This window comes from Nipponia nippon, unplaced genomic scaffold, assembly GCF_047370975.1.
Source record: "Nipponia nippon isolate SJK-2023a ecotype South Korea unplaced genomic scaffold, ASM4737097v1 scaffold_32, whole genome shotgun sequence".
Classification (NCBI taxonomy): Eukaryota; Metazoa; Chordata; class Aves; order Pelecaniformes; family Threskiornithidae; genus Nipponia; species Nipponia nippon.
Genome location: NW_028262350.1, coordinates 3,024,812 through 3,036,951, shown reverse-complemented (window position 1 = coordinate 3,036,951; position 12,140 = coordinate 3,024,812). Strand labels below are relative to the sequence as shown.

The 12,140-nt window shown below is 62.6% G+C and overlaps 1 protein-coding gene across 2 annotated transcripts; it reads right to left on the bottom strand.

Moving 5' to 3' along the window:
• Positions 1-244: 244 nt before the first annotated feature.
• NFE2L1 (NFE2 like bZIP transcription factor 1) lies at positions 245-11,252 on the bottom strand. 2 transcript variants are annotated; one of them, XM_087769869.1, is made up of 8 exons: positions 11,133-11,209; positions 10,590-10,717; positions 10,194-10,403; positions 9,273-9,784; positions 5,069-5,284; positions 4,357-4,446; positions 3,808-3,969; positions 245-3,456 (listed from the first exon to the last, which is right to left on the bottom strand). In XM_087769869.1, the coding sequence occupies exons 4-8, from the start codon at positions 9,780-9,782 to the stop codon at positions 2,134-2,136; spliced, it is 2,301 nt and encodes a 766-aa protein (XP_087625995.1). In that variant the 5' UTR covers positions 9,783-9,784; positions 10,194-10,403; positions 10,590-10,717; positions 11,133-11,209; the 3' UTR covers positions 245-2,133. The 2 variants fall into 2 exon arrangements, with proteins under 2 accessions (XP_087625995.1, XP_087625996.1); XM_087769870.1 differs by lacking the exon at positions 10,590-10,717 and having other exon boundaries at positions 11,133-11,252.
• Between the last annotated feature and the right edge of the window lie 888 nt (positions 11,253-12,140).

Here is a 12,140-nt window from a genome sequence, read left to right as displayed (position 1 = left end):
CGAGGAGCCTTTCATTTTCCTCCCCTCCAAGGCTGTTACCTGCAGGCTGGGACGACAGCGACTCCCTCCCCAGACCATCGCTGGAGGCAAACCAGACCTGCTCCAAGCCCAGCACGGCAGAAGACAGCCAGGAGCCACCGTGGGTGAGAAGGACTCACAAGAAGCAGCTGTTTCTTTTCCCTGACATGTTTCATCTTTTACAAAAATAAAAAAAAAATAAAAAAATCCATGAAACAAATGCTCGTACAGTGAATAAGCTGTTTTATTTTTGTCCTGTGCTCACACAATCTCTCTTCTTTCCCTGACAGGTCACAGATCATTAAAATAAAGTTTCTAAGAGGAAAATAATTTAAAACATACACACAGGGCTCCCTTCCAACCTCCCCACACCCACATCTCCACCACTTGTGCTTCGTCTCATGCGTAAGTAAAGCCGTTGAATCCCAGGAGGCCGGGATGGGATGAGCCCGCCGGGGTCTCGGCCACTCCGTCTCGCACCGGTCGGGGCCACAGCGAAGGCACCGAGCACCCCGCGACGCGCTCCGAGATCCAACCGCTTTCCCCGTAGCCTGGAAAAACGTGCCCGCGGCCAGACGTCTTCCCTCTCGGCAGCGCTGCGGGCCGCTCCAGGCCTCCCTCCTGCATGACCAGGTTTCTTGAGTTACCACCCCGAGTCTTCCCTCCGACGCGCCGCCCTCACCCCGTACCACATGCACAGGACCGGCTAGGAAAAGCCTTTTTTTTTGTTTTTGTTTTTTTTTTTTTAAGCTTTTTCAGTTGCTGGTAAAGTCAGTACACTCCCAGCTGTGCTATATTGGAAATACAGCTTCTAGGATCGTCTCCGTGGTGGAGACCGACAGTGATCAAGGCACTACCCCCACCCCCCTCCTGAAAACAAAGGAAGTCAGACCAACACCTAGGGACAGAAGAGAATCCTATAATGTGATCACACGGTTACACTGAATCTTTATGGCAAAGAGAACATTTAGCAGCTTTGAACGTTTGGGCTTCTCCCTTTTACTCAACACAAGCACTCTAGACCCTATAGGGAAAAACAGGGCTGAAGCCCTAAAAAATCAAAGCGCGGTTAAGAAACAGGAATCCTAACAGCTGTCTAATTTCTATAAGTGACAAGCCCACGGCCTGGGGTGGGAACCCTCCGCTCCCCTTGTGCTGTAACGCTGACCGGGGGGGCCCCAGCGCCCCTCCCCGCCTTCCTCCCCCAGCAGTTCCCCAGCCAGTCAGTGGGAGAAGACAGCGTTTGCATGCAGGCTGCTGCGTGTGCCGTCTCGGCGTCCCAGCACGGCGCTGGCTCGGCGGCAGTGACATGCTCTGAGTGTGGTGTGGGGAGGGGGGGGATAAAACGCGTATCGCACCGGTTGTCTTAACCCTCTCCAGGTCCGCGCACCCCCTCCCCAAAAATCCTAACGCTCTACGTGCCCCCCCCCCCCCCCCGAGGCGTCACAGCTCCGCCGCACGTTCAGGAACGGTTCTCCCGCGAGCCCCCTCTGAGCTTCCTCAGGCTGGAAAGGGTTAATGGAAGTCGCACCACTTGTGTTTCCATGTGTGCACTGGTCTGATCTAGGAAGGGATGTTGGTTAATCTGGAATTAAGTCAGATCGAATCACACACACCGATGTCAAAACTGGTTCAGGAAAAGGAACAAAAAAAAAAAAAAAAGAAAAAAAAAAGGAAAAAAAACCCCAACTACCTGAAATCACAGAACTTTGGAAGTTCAGAAAAATGTCTCTCCTATAACTTGTTTTAAGTTCATTTGCTTAAATCTGTTTTCTTATTTAAAGCCAGTTCCTAACAGTAGTTTTTCCGCCTCTGCCAATCTCACCACCAGTGATGCCAGCTCGTTTCCTGCGCTCAAAGGATTCCAGGTTGTGGAAGGCGCCGGGCTCGCCAGTGCAGGGTCCGCTCCTCCCCGTCCCTCCCCGCAGGGAGCCCTCCACACTCAGCCTGCAGGTCCCGCAGTCTCTCCCGCACACTGACCGGCAGCAGTCACGTTTTTTTTGAGAAGATATATCGGATAAGAAGGCATGAAAGTTCCTCTACGTACTTCCAGGCTCAGCCCTTCTCCAGTTCTCACTTGAGCGAGTGTCCCACTCCTCCCGTGTCGCCGTCCCCTCACTTCCTCCGGTCCTTCTGTTTCCGCTCCTGCCGCCGGGCCTGCTGGTCGGCCACGGCGCGAGGTATCAAAATGACGCTGCCGTCGCTGGCGTACTGCAGGGCGTACTGGCTGGGGGAGTAGGGCTGGCCGTTCTCGTCCCGCAGGCGGCCGAAGACTTCCTGGTAGAGGTTCTGCACCTTTTGCTTCATCTGGCGGATGGATTTGAGGAATTCCACCTTCTCCCTGAGCAGTTTGGACTTGTCCCGTTGCAAGTCCTCGACGTCCCGTTCCAAGTTGAGGATGGTGTCCAGTTTCCTCTTGCGGCAGTTCTGGGCAGCCATCTTGTTCTTGCCTCGCCTCCTGATGTCGCGGATCAGGCTCAGCTGCGCCTCGCTGAGCTGGTACTTGGAGAGGAGCTCGTTGAACTCCTCCACGGGCAGGTTGATGATCTTGTCGTTGGTGAAGGGGATCTTCATGGCTCTGGCTCGGTGCTCGTCCCTGCTCATCTGCTTATCCAGGAACTCGGACGGCTTCTCCTTGCTGCTCTTCTTCCCCGCGCTGGGCAGTTTGGGCTCCTCGGGGTCCAAGGCCCCCGGCGCCATGTTATAGGTGTGGTTGTGGCCAACGTGCTCCAGGTAAGGCAAGTAATGGAGCTGCGACGGGTCCTGGTAGCTCATGCGGCAGAACTTGCTGTACTCTGGCTGGTATCCAACCGCCCCTTCCGCTTCTTCAAAGTCCACGTTTTCAGAGTCTGAGCTGTAGCCGACAGCTCCTTCCTCAGAAAACGAGGAGGAGGAAGAGGACGAGGAGGAAGAGGAGGAGGAGGAGGCTTCTGAGCTGCTCAGAGAAGCAGGACTGTGGCCAGAATCCAGAGAAAGACCTGAGTCAGAGTCAAACTCCTCTTCCAGCTGTGAGGCCTGCACCGGGTTGAAACCTTCTTCAATCGCCAAGTCCATCAAGCTGATCTCGTCAAGCATGGCTTCGTCCAGAAGACCGCCCAGCGGGTCCGGCAGCTCGGGGCCAGCCGTCTCGTTGACCGTGCTGTTCAGCTGCGGAGGGAAGAAGATGCCGCTCAAGTTGGTGGAGCCGAAGGTGGTGTTGAGGCCGGTGGAGTTGTCCGGCGCCAGCTGGAGCAGGGCTGAGCTGCTGGCCATGGAGGGGCTTTCGATTTCCGAGCTGAAGAGGGAGAAGTCCTGTGAGCAGCTACCCAGAGAGGCCTGATGCAGGCTGACATTCTGATTGATGGGAGTGTTCGGAGCCAGGCTGTAGTTAGAAGTCAGCAGGTCTCCGCTCGTGCCGTTGTACAGGGTTTCTGCGGTTGTGTTGTTCACTTCCATGGCCTGGAAGAGATGCGACACAGTGAACGAGCCATGCTCGAGCACCGCCTTTCCTCGGTGCCCTTCGCTTCCAGCCAAAGGCACAGGACAACGCTGCTGGATCCCACGGAAGGAGCTCTCTCCGGCGGCCCAGCATCACCCGCCAGCTGCAGGAGGGTTAAGACAGCAGCAGCAACCACCATGCGGGCGGCACAGCGTCACCGCGCAGGCTGGGAGAAAACCAAAGCAGCTGCGAGCAACCCCAAACCACGATTGTCCAGGAATTGGGTGCTCGGGACGGCCATCGAACTTAAATTGATCGGAAGAGCAACACGGAGGGGCAAACGCTTTCCCACAACCTGCCATCGAGCTCACCTGCATTTCCATGATAGACATGAGGTCCTGCCACTGCTGCTCCAGATCGAAGGGCGACTCGGTCTCTGTGAGGAGAGGAGACAGCAGGCTGGTCTGGATGCCCGCAGACCTGCTCTCGCCGGGCACGGCTTCGCTCAGGGTGGAGACATCCGCAGCTGGAAACTAACCACGTGAGGCAGAGTCAGTCCCCGGCTGATCAGCCGCGGCCAGGGAGCCAGCAATCCCGAATGCCCTTCCACCTCCACGCGGGCAATCGCTTCTCCTTTGTTCAAAGCAAACTGGTTGCAGTTATTCCTCCACAGTTCACTATGAACTAATTAGAAGCAAAGCCAGAAGTCTTTAATTAATTGTGACCACCACCCCCCCCACTGCTACTTTCGCAGGCACGATGCCTGGAGCCTCCTTAAGCCGGCTAACCCAATTTACTGCCGGTTCTGCGGTCTGGGTTAGGGGTACCAGCGGCACCGAAACCCCGGCGAGCGAGGGAAGGAGAGCCGCCGCTGCCTCCCGATCCGCCGAGGGGCGGAAGCCGTCGCCCCATCCGCTCACCTCCGAATTCTCCCCGAAAGGGAAGGTGGCCTCCAGCAGCCTAAGGCACTCCTCCAGGGACAGGGCTGTCTGATCCTCCGCACCGGGCACCTGATGTGAAACACAAGGAATCGTAGCCGCGGGATTAGGGAGGTGGTGATGAGAAACGAGCTCCTTACAGCACGGCTTTATTACAGCGCATCCAAAAAGAGCCAGAGGCCCCACCCAGTGCTTCGCCGGCTCCATCCTCCCGCTCCAGAGAGTGTCGGAGCGGCCCCCGAGCGCAGCGGGGAAAGGAAATGTGCTGCCTCTGCTCCCGGCGAGCCTCACCTACCGCCGGCGCAAGGACTCGGCGACAGGCTGGAGGGGACTCTGCGCCTACCCGCGCCACCGCCTCTGCCAGACAACCCAGAGACACAGCGAGAACCGGCCGCCCTCGTCCTAGCGTCCTGCCAACGGTGACATGGCCATTACCCTGCCCGCCTCACTGCGGCTCCCCGGCCCGGCAGGCAGCCCTTGCTTCCCCGGCATCAAATCCTCTTGTCCGCCTGGGCAAACCCTTCTCCAGCGGCTCAGCAGATCCCCGGTGAAAGTCACAGGCGGCGGCGCCGCTCACCCCGACAGTTGGCCAGAGGGCCCCTCGCCTCCCCTCCGCCTTGGCGGGAGCGCGGACCCCCGGCGCGCTGCATCACCGCGGCCGTGGACCCCAGCCCGGCCGGCCCAGGGCTGTTACCTGCGCAGGGAAACTCTCCCCGGTCTCTCCATCAACTAGTAGGTTTCTATCCAAGATCTCATTCCCTCCGCTCCTCCAGCTGTCCCCGCGCTCCCTCCCATCGCTCAGCTCTTTGTCCACTTCGCTCTCTTTCTGACGGTGGCTGTAGTCAAAAATCTCTCGCCCAGCGCCGAGATCAATATCCTGTCTCCACAGGATGTCAATCAAATCGATGTCCTGAAAGACAGACCACATCGCCGTCAGCCCCGGGCAGGGTCCCCACCCACCGGCCCCTCCCGAGGGACCCCCCCCCCCCGCCTGCGCCCCGGCCGGACCCGCAGCCCACCCGCCGGCCACCCCGCTCCTCCGTGCCGCCCAGGGAAGGCGGTTCTGCCTCCCGGGCTCCCCGAGAGCGGCTCTGCGGGTTCCGCATGGCGGCTGAGGCCGGTTCTCCCCTCCCCACCGCCCATGGCCGCCCGGCCGCCGCCGGGAGAGGCGGCTGGGGCCGCCCGGGCCCGCGTCGCGGCGGTGGCTGCGCCGTGGCCGCCTTGCATCAGCCCGTGGTGCCATCCCGGCCATTTGCATAAGGGGTGGGGTGCGCCGGCAGGAAAATCCCCGCATTTCCACCCACCTGATGCAACTTGAGCCGCCGCCGTTGCCGTTACCGTCGCCGGGGCTGCCCGCAGCCCCCTCCCCCCCCCTACCCCCGGGGCACCCCCGCCGCCCTCCCCCGCTCCCCGCCCCGCCGGGCCGGCAGCATCCCCGCGGCCCCGGGGAGCGGCCGCCCTCCCTTCCCCGGAGCGGAGCGGCCCCCGGTACCTTTCTCATGTCCCCAGCTGCCGCCCGGGCCGCGGCGCGCACCGATCATGGTCCCCGGGGGACGGGGAGGAGGAGGCGGCGGCGGGGCGGGCTGGCCGGGGCGCGGCACCGCGCACGCATCGCCGGCCGGGGCGGCTGGGGAGCCGCGCTCCGCTCCGCCCCACCGGCCACAGGTGCCCGCGGCCCCGCTGCAGCGGCAGGAGCCGCCCCCGCCTCCCGTGAAGCGGGTTGCGGCGCTGCTTCCCCCCCCCCCTCCCCGCCCCGCTCGGTTAGGCCGGGCCTGGCTGGGCCGGGCTCGGCTCCCGCCGCCCTGCCCGGGCCGGGCTGCGGCGCGCCCCGCCCGCCCCTCACCCGCCGTTACCTTGGCTGCGGCGCCCGCCAAGCCCCGCCCCCCGCCCCGCCCCGCCGGGCTGCGGCGGCGGCGGCGCCGGGCCGCGCCCCCCTCCGCCAATGGGCCGCCGAGCCCCGCCCCGCGCCCGGGCGGGCGGCGGCCTCCGCCAATCCGCGCCGCCGGCAGCCGCCGCCCCGGCCAATCCCCGCAGCCGGGGGCCGCCGTCTCGACCAATGGGCGACGGCGGAGCGGCCGCGCGGTGCCCACCGGGCCGCTCCCCCGCCCTGGCGCAGCGGGGCCGCCGCCGCCCCCCTCCCCGCCCCGGGCCCGGCCTCGCCCTGCACCGCGCCGGAGCGCGGCGGGGCTCCCCCGGCCGCGGGAACGGCGGAGCGGGGTGACCTTGGCTCCCGGGGCCCGATCCCCCCCCCGCACCGTGCCAACCCCCCCCCCCCGGCTTACTCCGAGCCCGCCACGGGGCCCGGCCCGGGACCGAGCCGCTGGAGAGGCAGGGCCGGGTGTAAGGAGATCCCCCCCCGGCTGGGGCGGGGGTTGGCACCGGGGGCCAAGGCTGAGCCCCCGCAGCTCATCACATGGCTGGCGGCCGCGTATTTTTATCCTCCTGTTGTGGAAACGGCACCGGGCAGCGGTGCCGCCGCCCTCCCCGCCCCCAATGCTGCAGAGCAGCGTCCTACGGCTTCGACCCAGCGCTGGGGCGAAAAAAAATATACATTGAATTCCCTGAATTTTGGACGATTCCCCGAGCTGCAAAGCCCCAGAGCCCCACGCCGCTCCCAAGGGCGAGCGCCGGCTCCGAGAATTATTAATAACAGGCATATTCCCCCAGCAAGGTCGCGCACGACCCGCGGGGAGTCGCGGTATTTTAAACGCCAGGAAAAGTCATGGAAAAATTTAAATCCCGACCCTAAGGCTCATCTGCAGATCAGCATCGTCCACCCAAGGAAGGACGGAGCCCTGCAGGTGCCTTCCAGAGGCAGTGTCTGCCGGCAGCCGCAGAGCTCACACGATATTCCCGTCGGAAAGGCTGGGCGGCTGCTCAGCCTTTACCGGGGCGTCGAGGTTCCAGACAAAGCCACCGAAAAAATAATTATTTAAAAAAAAAAAAACAACAAAAAAACCTCACCACCCTACTGGGGTAATGCTTTGAAATAAGACTCGGCGCTTTGAAGCGTCACACCAGCAGCAGGCACGGTCTCGCTGGCCCCGGGGGGAGCGAGGGTGGCGTGACGGGGTGACGGCGTGACGGGGCGACGGCGTGACGTGGGTGTGCGAGGCGGGCTCGGCGGACGGGATTTCCTGGCGCTGGGTGCCCGGGCGCCGTGCCCCGACAGCGCAGCACGCCTTGCAGGTGCGATAACACCCTCCCCTCCCGTCCCAGCCAGGGCTTTGGGGGGAAAAAAGACGGAAAATAGAGACCGGAGGAAGAGCACGGACGCCTGAACACCCGGGATCAGGTGCAGAGCCGGATCTCCCCACCCTTCCCTAAAGGAGCGAGCGGAGCGAAACTGCAGCACGGCGGAGCGTGCTTCCCACCCGGCATCACCCAGACCGGCCGGGAGTTTCACTCCTGGCGAGTCCAGCCCGAGCCGGCCGGGTTTGCAGCTGCACCCTGCGCACAGGCAGCTCGCAGCAATGGCATCTAACGCAGGGCTGTATTTTAAGTCAGAAATAAGCAGGCCTCTGGAACAGAGCAGCATTATCGGTCTCTCGCCACTCAAATCTGCGGCATTTCTCTCTCAAATCGGACCCCGGTTTCTCTATACCGTGCTTGAAAGGCTCCCCAGGCCCAACGCCCTCGGCCGAGAACACCAGAGTTGGGGCAGGACAGGGAAGTATTGCACGGGCTGCGCCTGACCTTGTGCGAGGCATTTCATTAAATTCTTCCCCGTTCCCAAGACAGGGAATTACCTCTCTCAATTATCAGGGAAGAAACTCAATGTGGGAACATTCGCCTCGTGTTCTGCAACCCCCCGACCGAAGCTCCTCTTGTTGACACCTCCAAGGTCGCCGGCTGCAAACCCAGAGCGGGGTTTTCACCCTCGATCCCGCAGCCCAAACGCCTCCGGAGTCCGGAGATCCCCGCGGGCAGGTGAAGGCTGCCTGCAGGTACAGCCGAGGCACCATCCACGCTTCCTACGGCAGCATCCTGCTGCTCATCCGTCAATACCAGACCCAAAACAATCATCACCTTTGTCTCTCCGGCGTGCACGCGTTCACACCGCTTTCCTCACTCGATTCCCTGCCTGCTGCTGCGCCGAAGCCACATGACAAAAGCCCCAGGCATCCGCGACAGCTGCCTGCAAAGCTGCCCACCCCTCGCTGCAGGGGACGGGGTGGCAGCAGTCGAATTCGGCTCTCCCCATGCCCAGGCGCCTCAGCAGCTCGTCCGAGAGACAATTTATGAGACGCAAGAGCGACGCTGGAAGGACCCGATGCTGCAAATCAGCACTAATGTCCCCCACGCCACGGCCAGGGAGACGCTGAACATGCCGTGACAAAGAGAGCGGTGCCAAAAAGGAAAAAGAGCAGCAGCTCCCGGGGACCGGCATTGCATCACAGCCTCCAAAAGGTTGTGCTCAGACAGAAAAAATAAACCGCTTTCCAGTTCACCTCTCCCCACCCGACTGTGATGAAAACCAAGCAATAAACATCGCCACTGGATGAACTCCAGAGCCAAGTAACCCAACCACCCGCTCGACACCTGGGATGAGGCTGTTACCCAATGCCCCTGTTTATTTCCCAGCCTCGTTTTATCGGTTTCACAACACAAAGCTACGCGCACAGGTTGGAATGCTGACCCCAACCCTTTCCCCCTCCTTTCACTATTACTTTCAGACCAAGAATAAAACAAACAAAAAGAGAAAACCACCCCGCGCATACACCTGGAGCCCTCTGCAATTCAGTATTACGCCATTCCCAAGTGGGGACCCGCTTTTCCCAAGTGCTAAACACACACAACATACAGAGTACCGCTCGCCCGGATGGACACCAGAGGGCAAGAGCCCCCCAGGGTCTCCCTTTCCCCCCCCACCTCAGGCAAAAGAAGGTCCTGCCTACCTCTTTGGTCAGGTCTCCATTCACCGGGGCAGCCACTGCTCCCAAATCTTCCAGTTCTTCCCCAAAGCCCTGCTCCGCTCCGCTCTCCCTCACCCCATTGTCGGGACTGCTCCCATCCTGCAGGCCACTGCCGTTCTCTAGGGCGATGCCGGCGCTGGGCTGGCTACCAGACACGGAGCCTTCGGGGTCTCTGTGCACCAACCAGGCGTTGACTTCGGTGGTGGGCACCTGAAACCTGTCCAGGGCCCTCACCTGGTTGAGCAGCCTGCGAGCGGTGAAGTAATAGTCCAGGTCTACGCTTTTTGGGTGGATGCCATATCCGTCCAAGGTGTTACGCAGGTTGTGAAACTGGGTCTGGGTGTAAGCGGAGCTCTGGCCAAGAATGATCTCCCGGAGAGGGGGGAGCTGCGAGTTCAGGTAGGTGTCCACGTCCACGCGAACGCCGATCAAGCTGAGCAGAATGGTGAACTGGATGAGGCCTTCGGTGAAGTATTTCTTCAGAGAAAGCATTTCTGGTGGAGGAGAAAAGAAAACAGGTGGAGGGTTTGGGAATTTAAAAAAAAAAAAAGAAACAAAAACAAAACAGCGTCAGACGAATTCTCCACACAACAGGTTGGTTGGGTTTGTTTTTCCTCTGCCCCACTTTCAAATAAACAAAATAAAGCAACAACTTTGGCATTCAGGTTCTCGCTAAACAATGGGATAAAAGTTTACAGAACATTCAAGACTTTGGGTTCGGGACGACTTTGTTTTTCTTCTCAAATTCTGGAACTCGCTGGTCGGCCAGCAGAGCGCAATTAAAGATTTAAATCTCGAGAAGCAACAAACCCTCCCCAGAAGACAGCCTCCACCCTCTCTCGCCCTTTCCTCTTCTTCAGAGCTGTTTCGGAACACAGCTACGTAGAAATCCGTGGGACTTACTGTCCAAAAACTCCACATACAGCGACGTCCTCTCGCTCCCCGCAATTCCCCTCGCTCCAGGACGGGGTCTGCTCCCTCCGCCAGCCGCCTGCTCTTTCTTCCCCTCTCCTGGTCCGCGATGCTTCCTGAAGGAGCCTTTTATGAGTCAAAGGTGCCGATCGTGGGAAGGTCCAAATCCTCCTCCGCTACTGGCTGCAATTTCATCAGCAGCTGAAATATAACCAGAGAGCGAAGGCGATAACGCGCCGACGAGGCACCACCCTAAACATTGCACATGGACCTACTACACCGGGAAACGGCGCTTCCCCCACGCGCGGGCCGGTGGAAAGCCGAGGGAATTTCACTGGAAAAGCTGATTTTTCCTGACACAACGCGGGCACAGAAACACGGAGTTACCTTCGGTGACAATATTGTCCATACTTCCCCTCCCTGAGCTATTCTTAGGCCGGTGCGTCAACTTCCCCTCTCTCTGAAGGAATCCAGCTCCGACTCCCTTTCACTCCTTAGCCCAGTTTCCAGCCGCTCTACAAAAACCCGTCAGGGGCTTTCCCACGGGCAGCACAACATCCACCGCCCGCCCGGGGGCTCGCCCCTCCCGCCCCGACCTTCCCGGGCTGCCCGCCCCCAGCCCGGCGGGGCGGCTCCCGGTGCCCCGCAGGAGCCGCCAGGCCCCGGCTCTTCCCCCTCTCCCCTCCCGGGTGCGGGTCCCAGCGCTGCCGAAGCGAGGGGCGGCGGGGCCGTGGGCCATGTGCCGCGCCCCCGCCGCCGCCGCTCCCGCTCCCCGCCCCGGGCCCTTTAAGACCCCCCCCCCCCGCGCCTCGTGACCCGCCCCCCCGCGCGGCCTCGCCGTCCCCTCAGCGCCGCCCGCCCCGCGCCCCTCGGCCCGCCCCGCGCCCCCCGCACCGCCACCGCGGCCGCGGCCCCTCCGCCCGCCGCTACCCGCTCGCCGCTGCCGTTCGCTCCCGGCCCCGCCGCCGCCGCCGCCGGCCCCGCTCCCGCTCCCCGCCCTGGCCAACCACCTCCCCCTCCCGCCTCGCGCGGCGCCGCCGCCAATCGGCGTCCGAGAAGGGGAGGCGGGACGAAGCGGCTGCCCGATAGAAAGCGGCGGTGAGGCGTTGCTCCCGCCCCCGCCGCCGCTTGGATAGGCAGGCTGAGCGGCCAATCGGCGCGCGGACGGCGCCGCTGGCCCCCGTGTTTGGCCCGGCGGCCGCGAGCTGGGCCAATCAGAGAGGAGAAAAGAACCACCGCGACCCGCCCGCCCGCAGCGATTGAGTAACAAGGCGTCCGCCCAATGGAACGCGAGGCCTCCGCCGAGCGACAGAGGCAGCTGCCAATGAGACGACGCGCAGGAGCCAGCCGCCCGTCTGAGCACTTGACTGGCAGCGGCGCGGACCAATCCCCGCGGCGCAGAGACACCGCCCCTTCGCCCCGCAGCTGTTGCCATGGCACCGGGCGCCCCAGGCCCCCAGCGCAGGGCGAGGCCTGGGGCCGCCATGGCGGAGCCTCCACCGCCCCGCAGGCCCCGACACCGCCCCGGGGGTCCCCCGCGTCCCCAGGGCCCCCAATCCCCGCACCTCCCGGCACTGGGGGTGGAGGGGGCCGTCAGCCTCCCCCTGGGGCCACACCACAGCGGGGCCAGGGCTCCTCGGCCTCGCTCGCCCCCCGAGCGCGGCCCGGGGGCCTCCGCAGCCCCTCGGGCCGGTAACACCGTCTAAACACCGCCCTACCCCGCACTCGCCCACGGCCCTCGCAGGTCCCCAGCCCCGGTGCGAGGCAGCCGCCGGAGCCACTTGCAGAGGGAAGGACGGAGCCGAAGCCGGAGCTTCCCCTCAGGCCCTGCAGTGAGTCAGTGGCGGGGCTGGGAGCGAAGCCAGGCCATCGCCTGCTAACCCCATGCTTTACTTTCTTCATTGCTCCAGCCCTTCGCTAATTAAGAGTCTTTAATTT

Excerpts from the sequence above, each read along its gene's own strand:
- NFE2L1 (XM_087769870.1), bottom strand. The coding sequence starts at position 9,782 with ATGCTTTCTCTGAAGAAATACTTCACCGAAGGCCTCATCCAGTTCACC. Across the intron at positions 5,285-9,272 it reads ATGGAGACCTGACCAAAGAG|GACATCGATTTGATTGACAT; the intron begins GTAGGCAGGACC and ends TCTGTCTTTCAG. Across the intron at positions 4,447-5,068 it reads GGGAGAGTTTCCCTGCGCAG|GTGCCCGGTGCGGAGGATCA; the intron begins GTAACAGCCCTG and ends GTTTCACATCAG.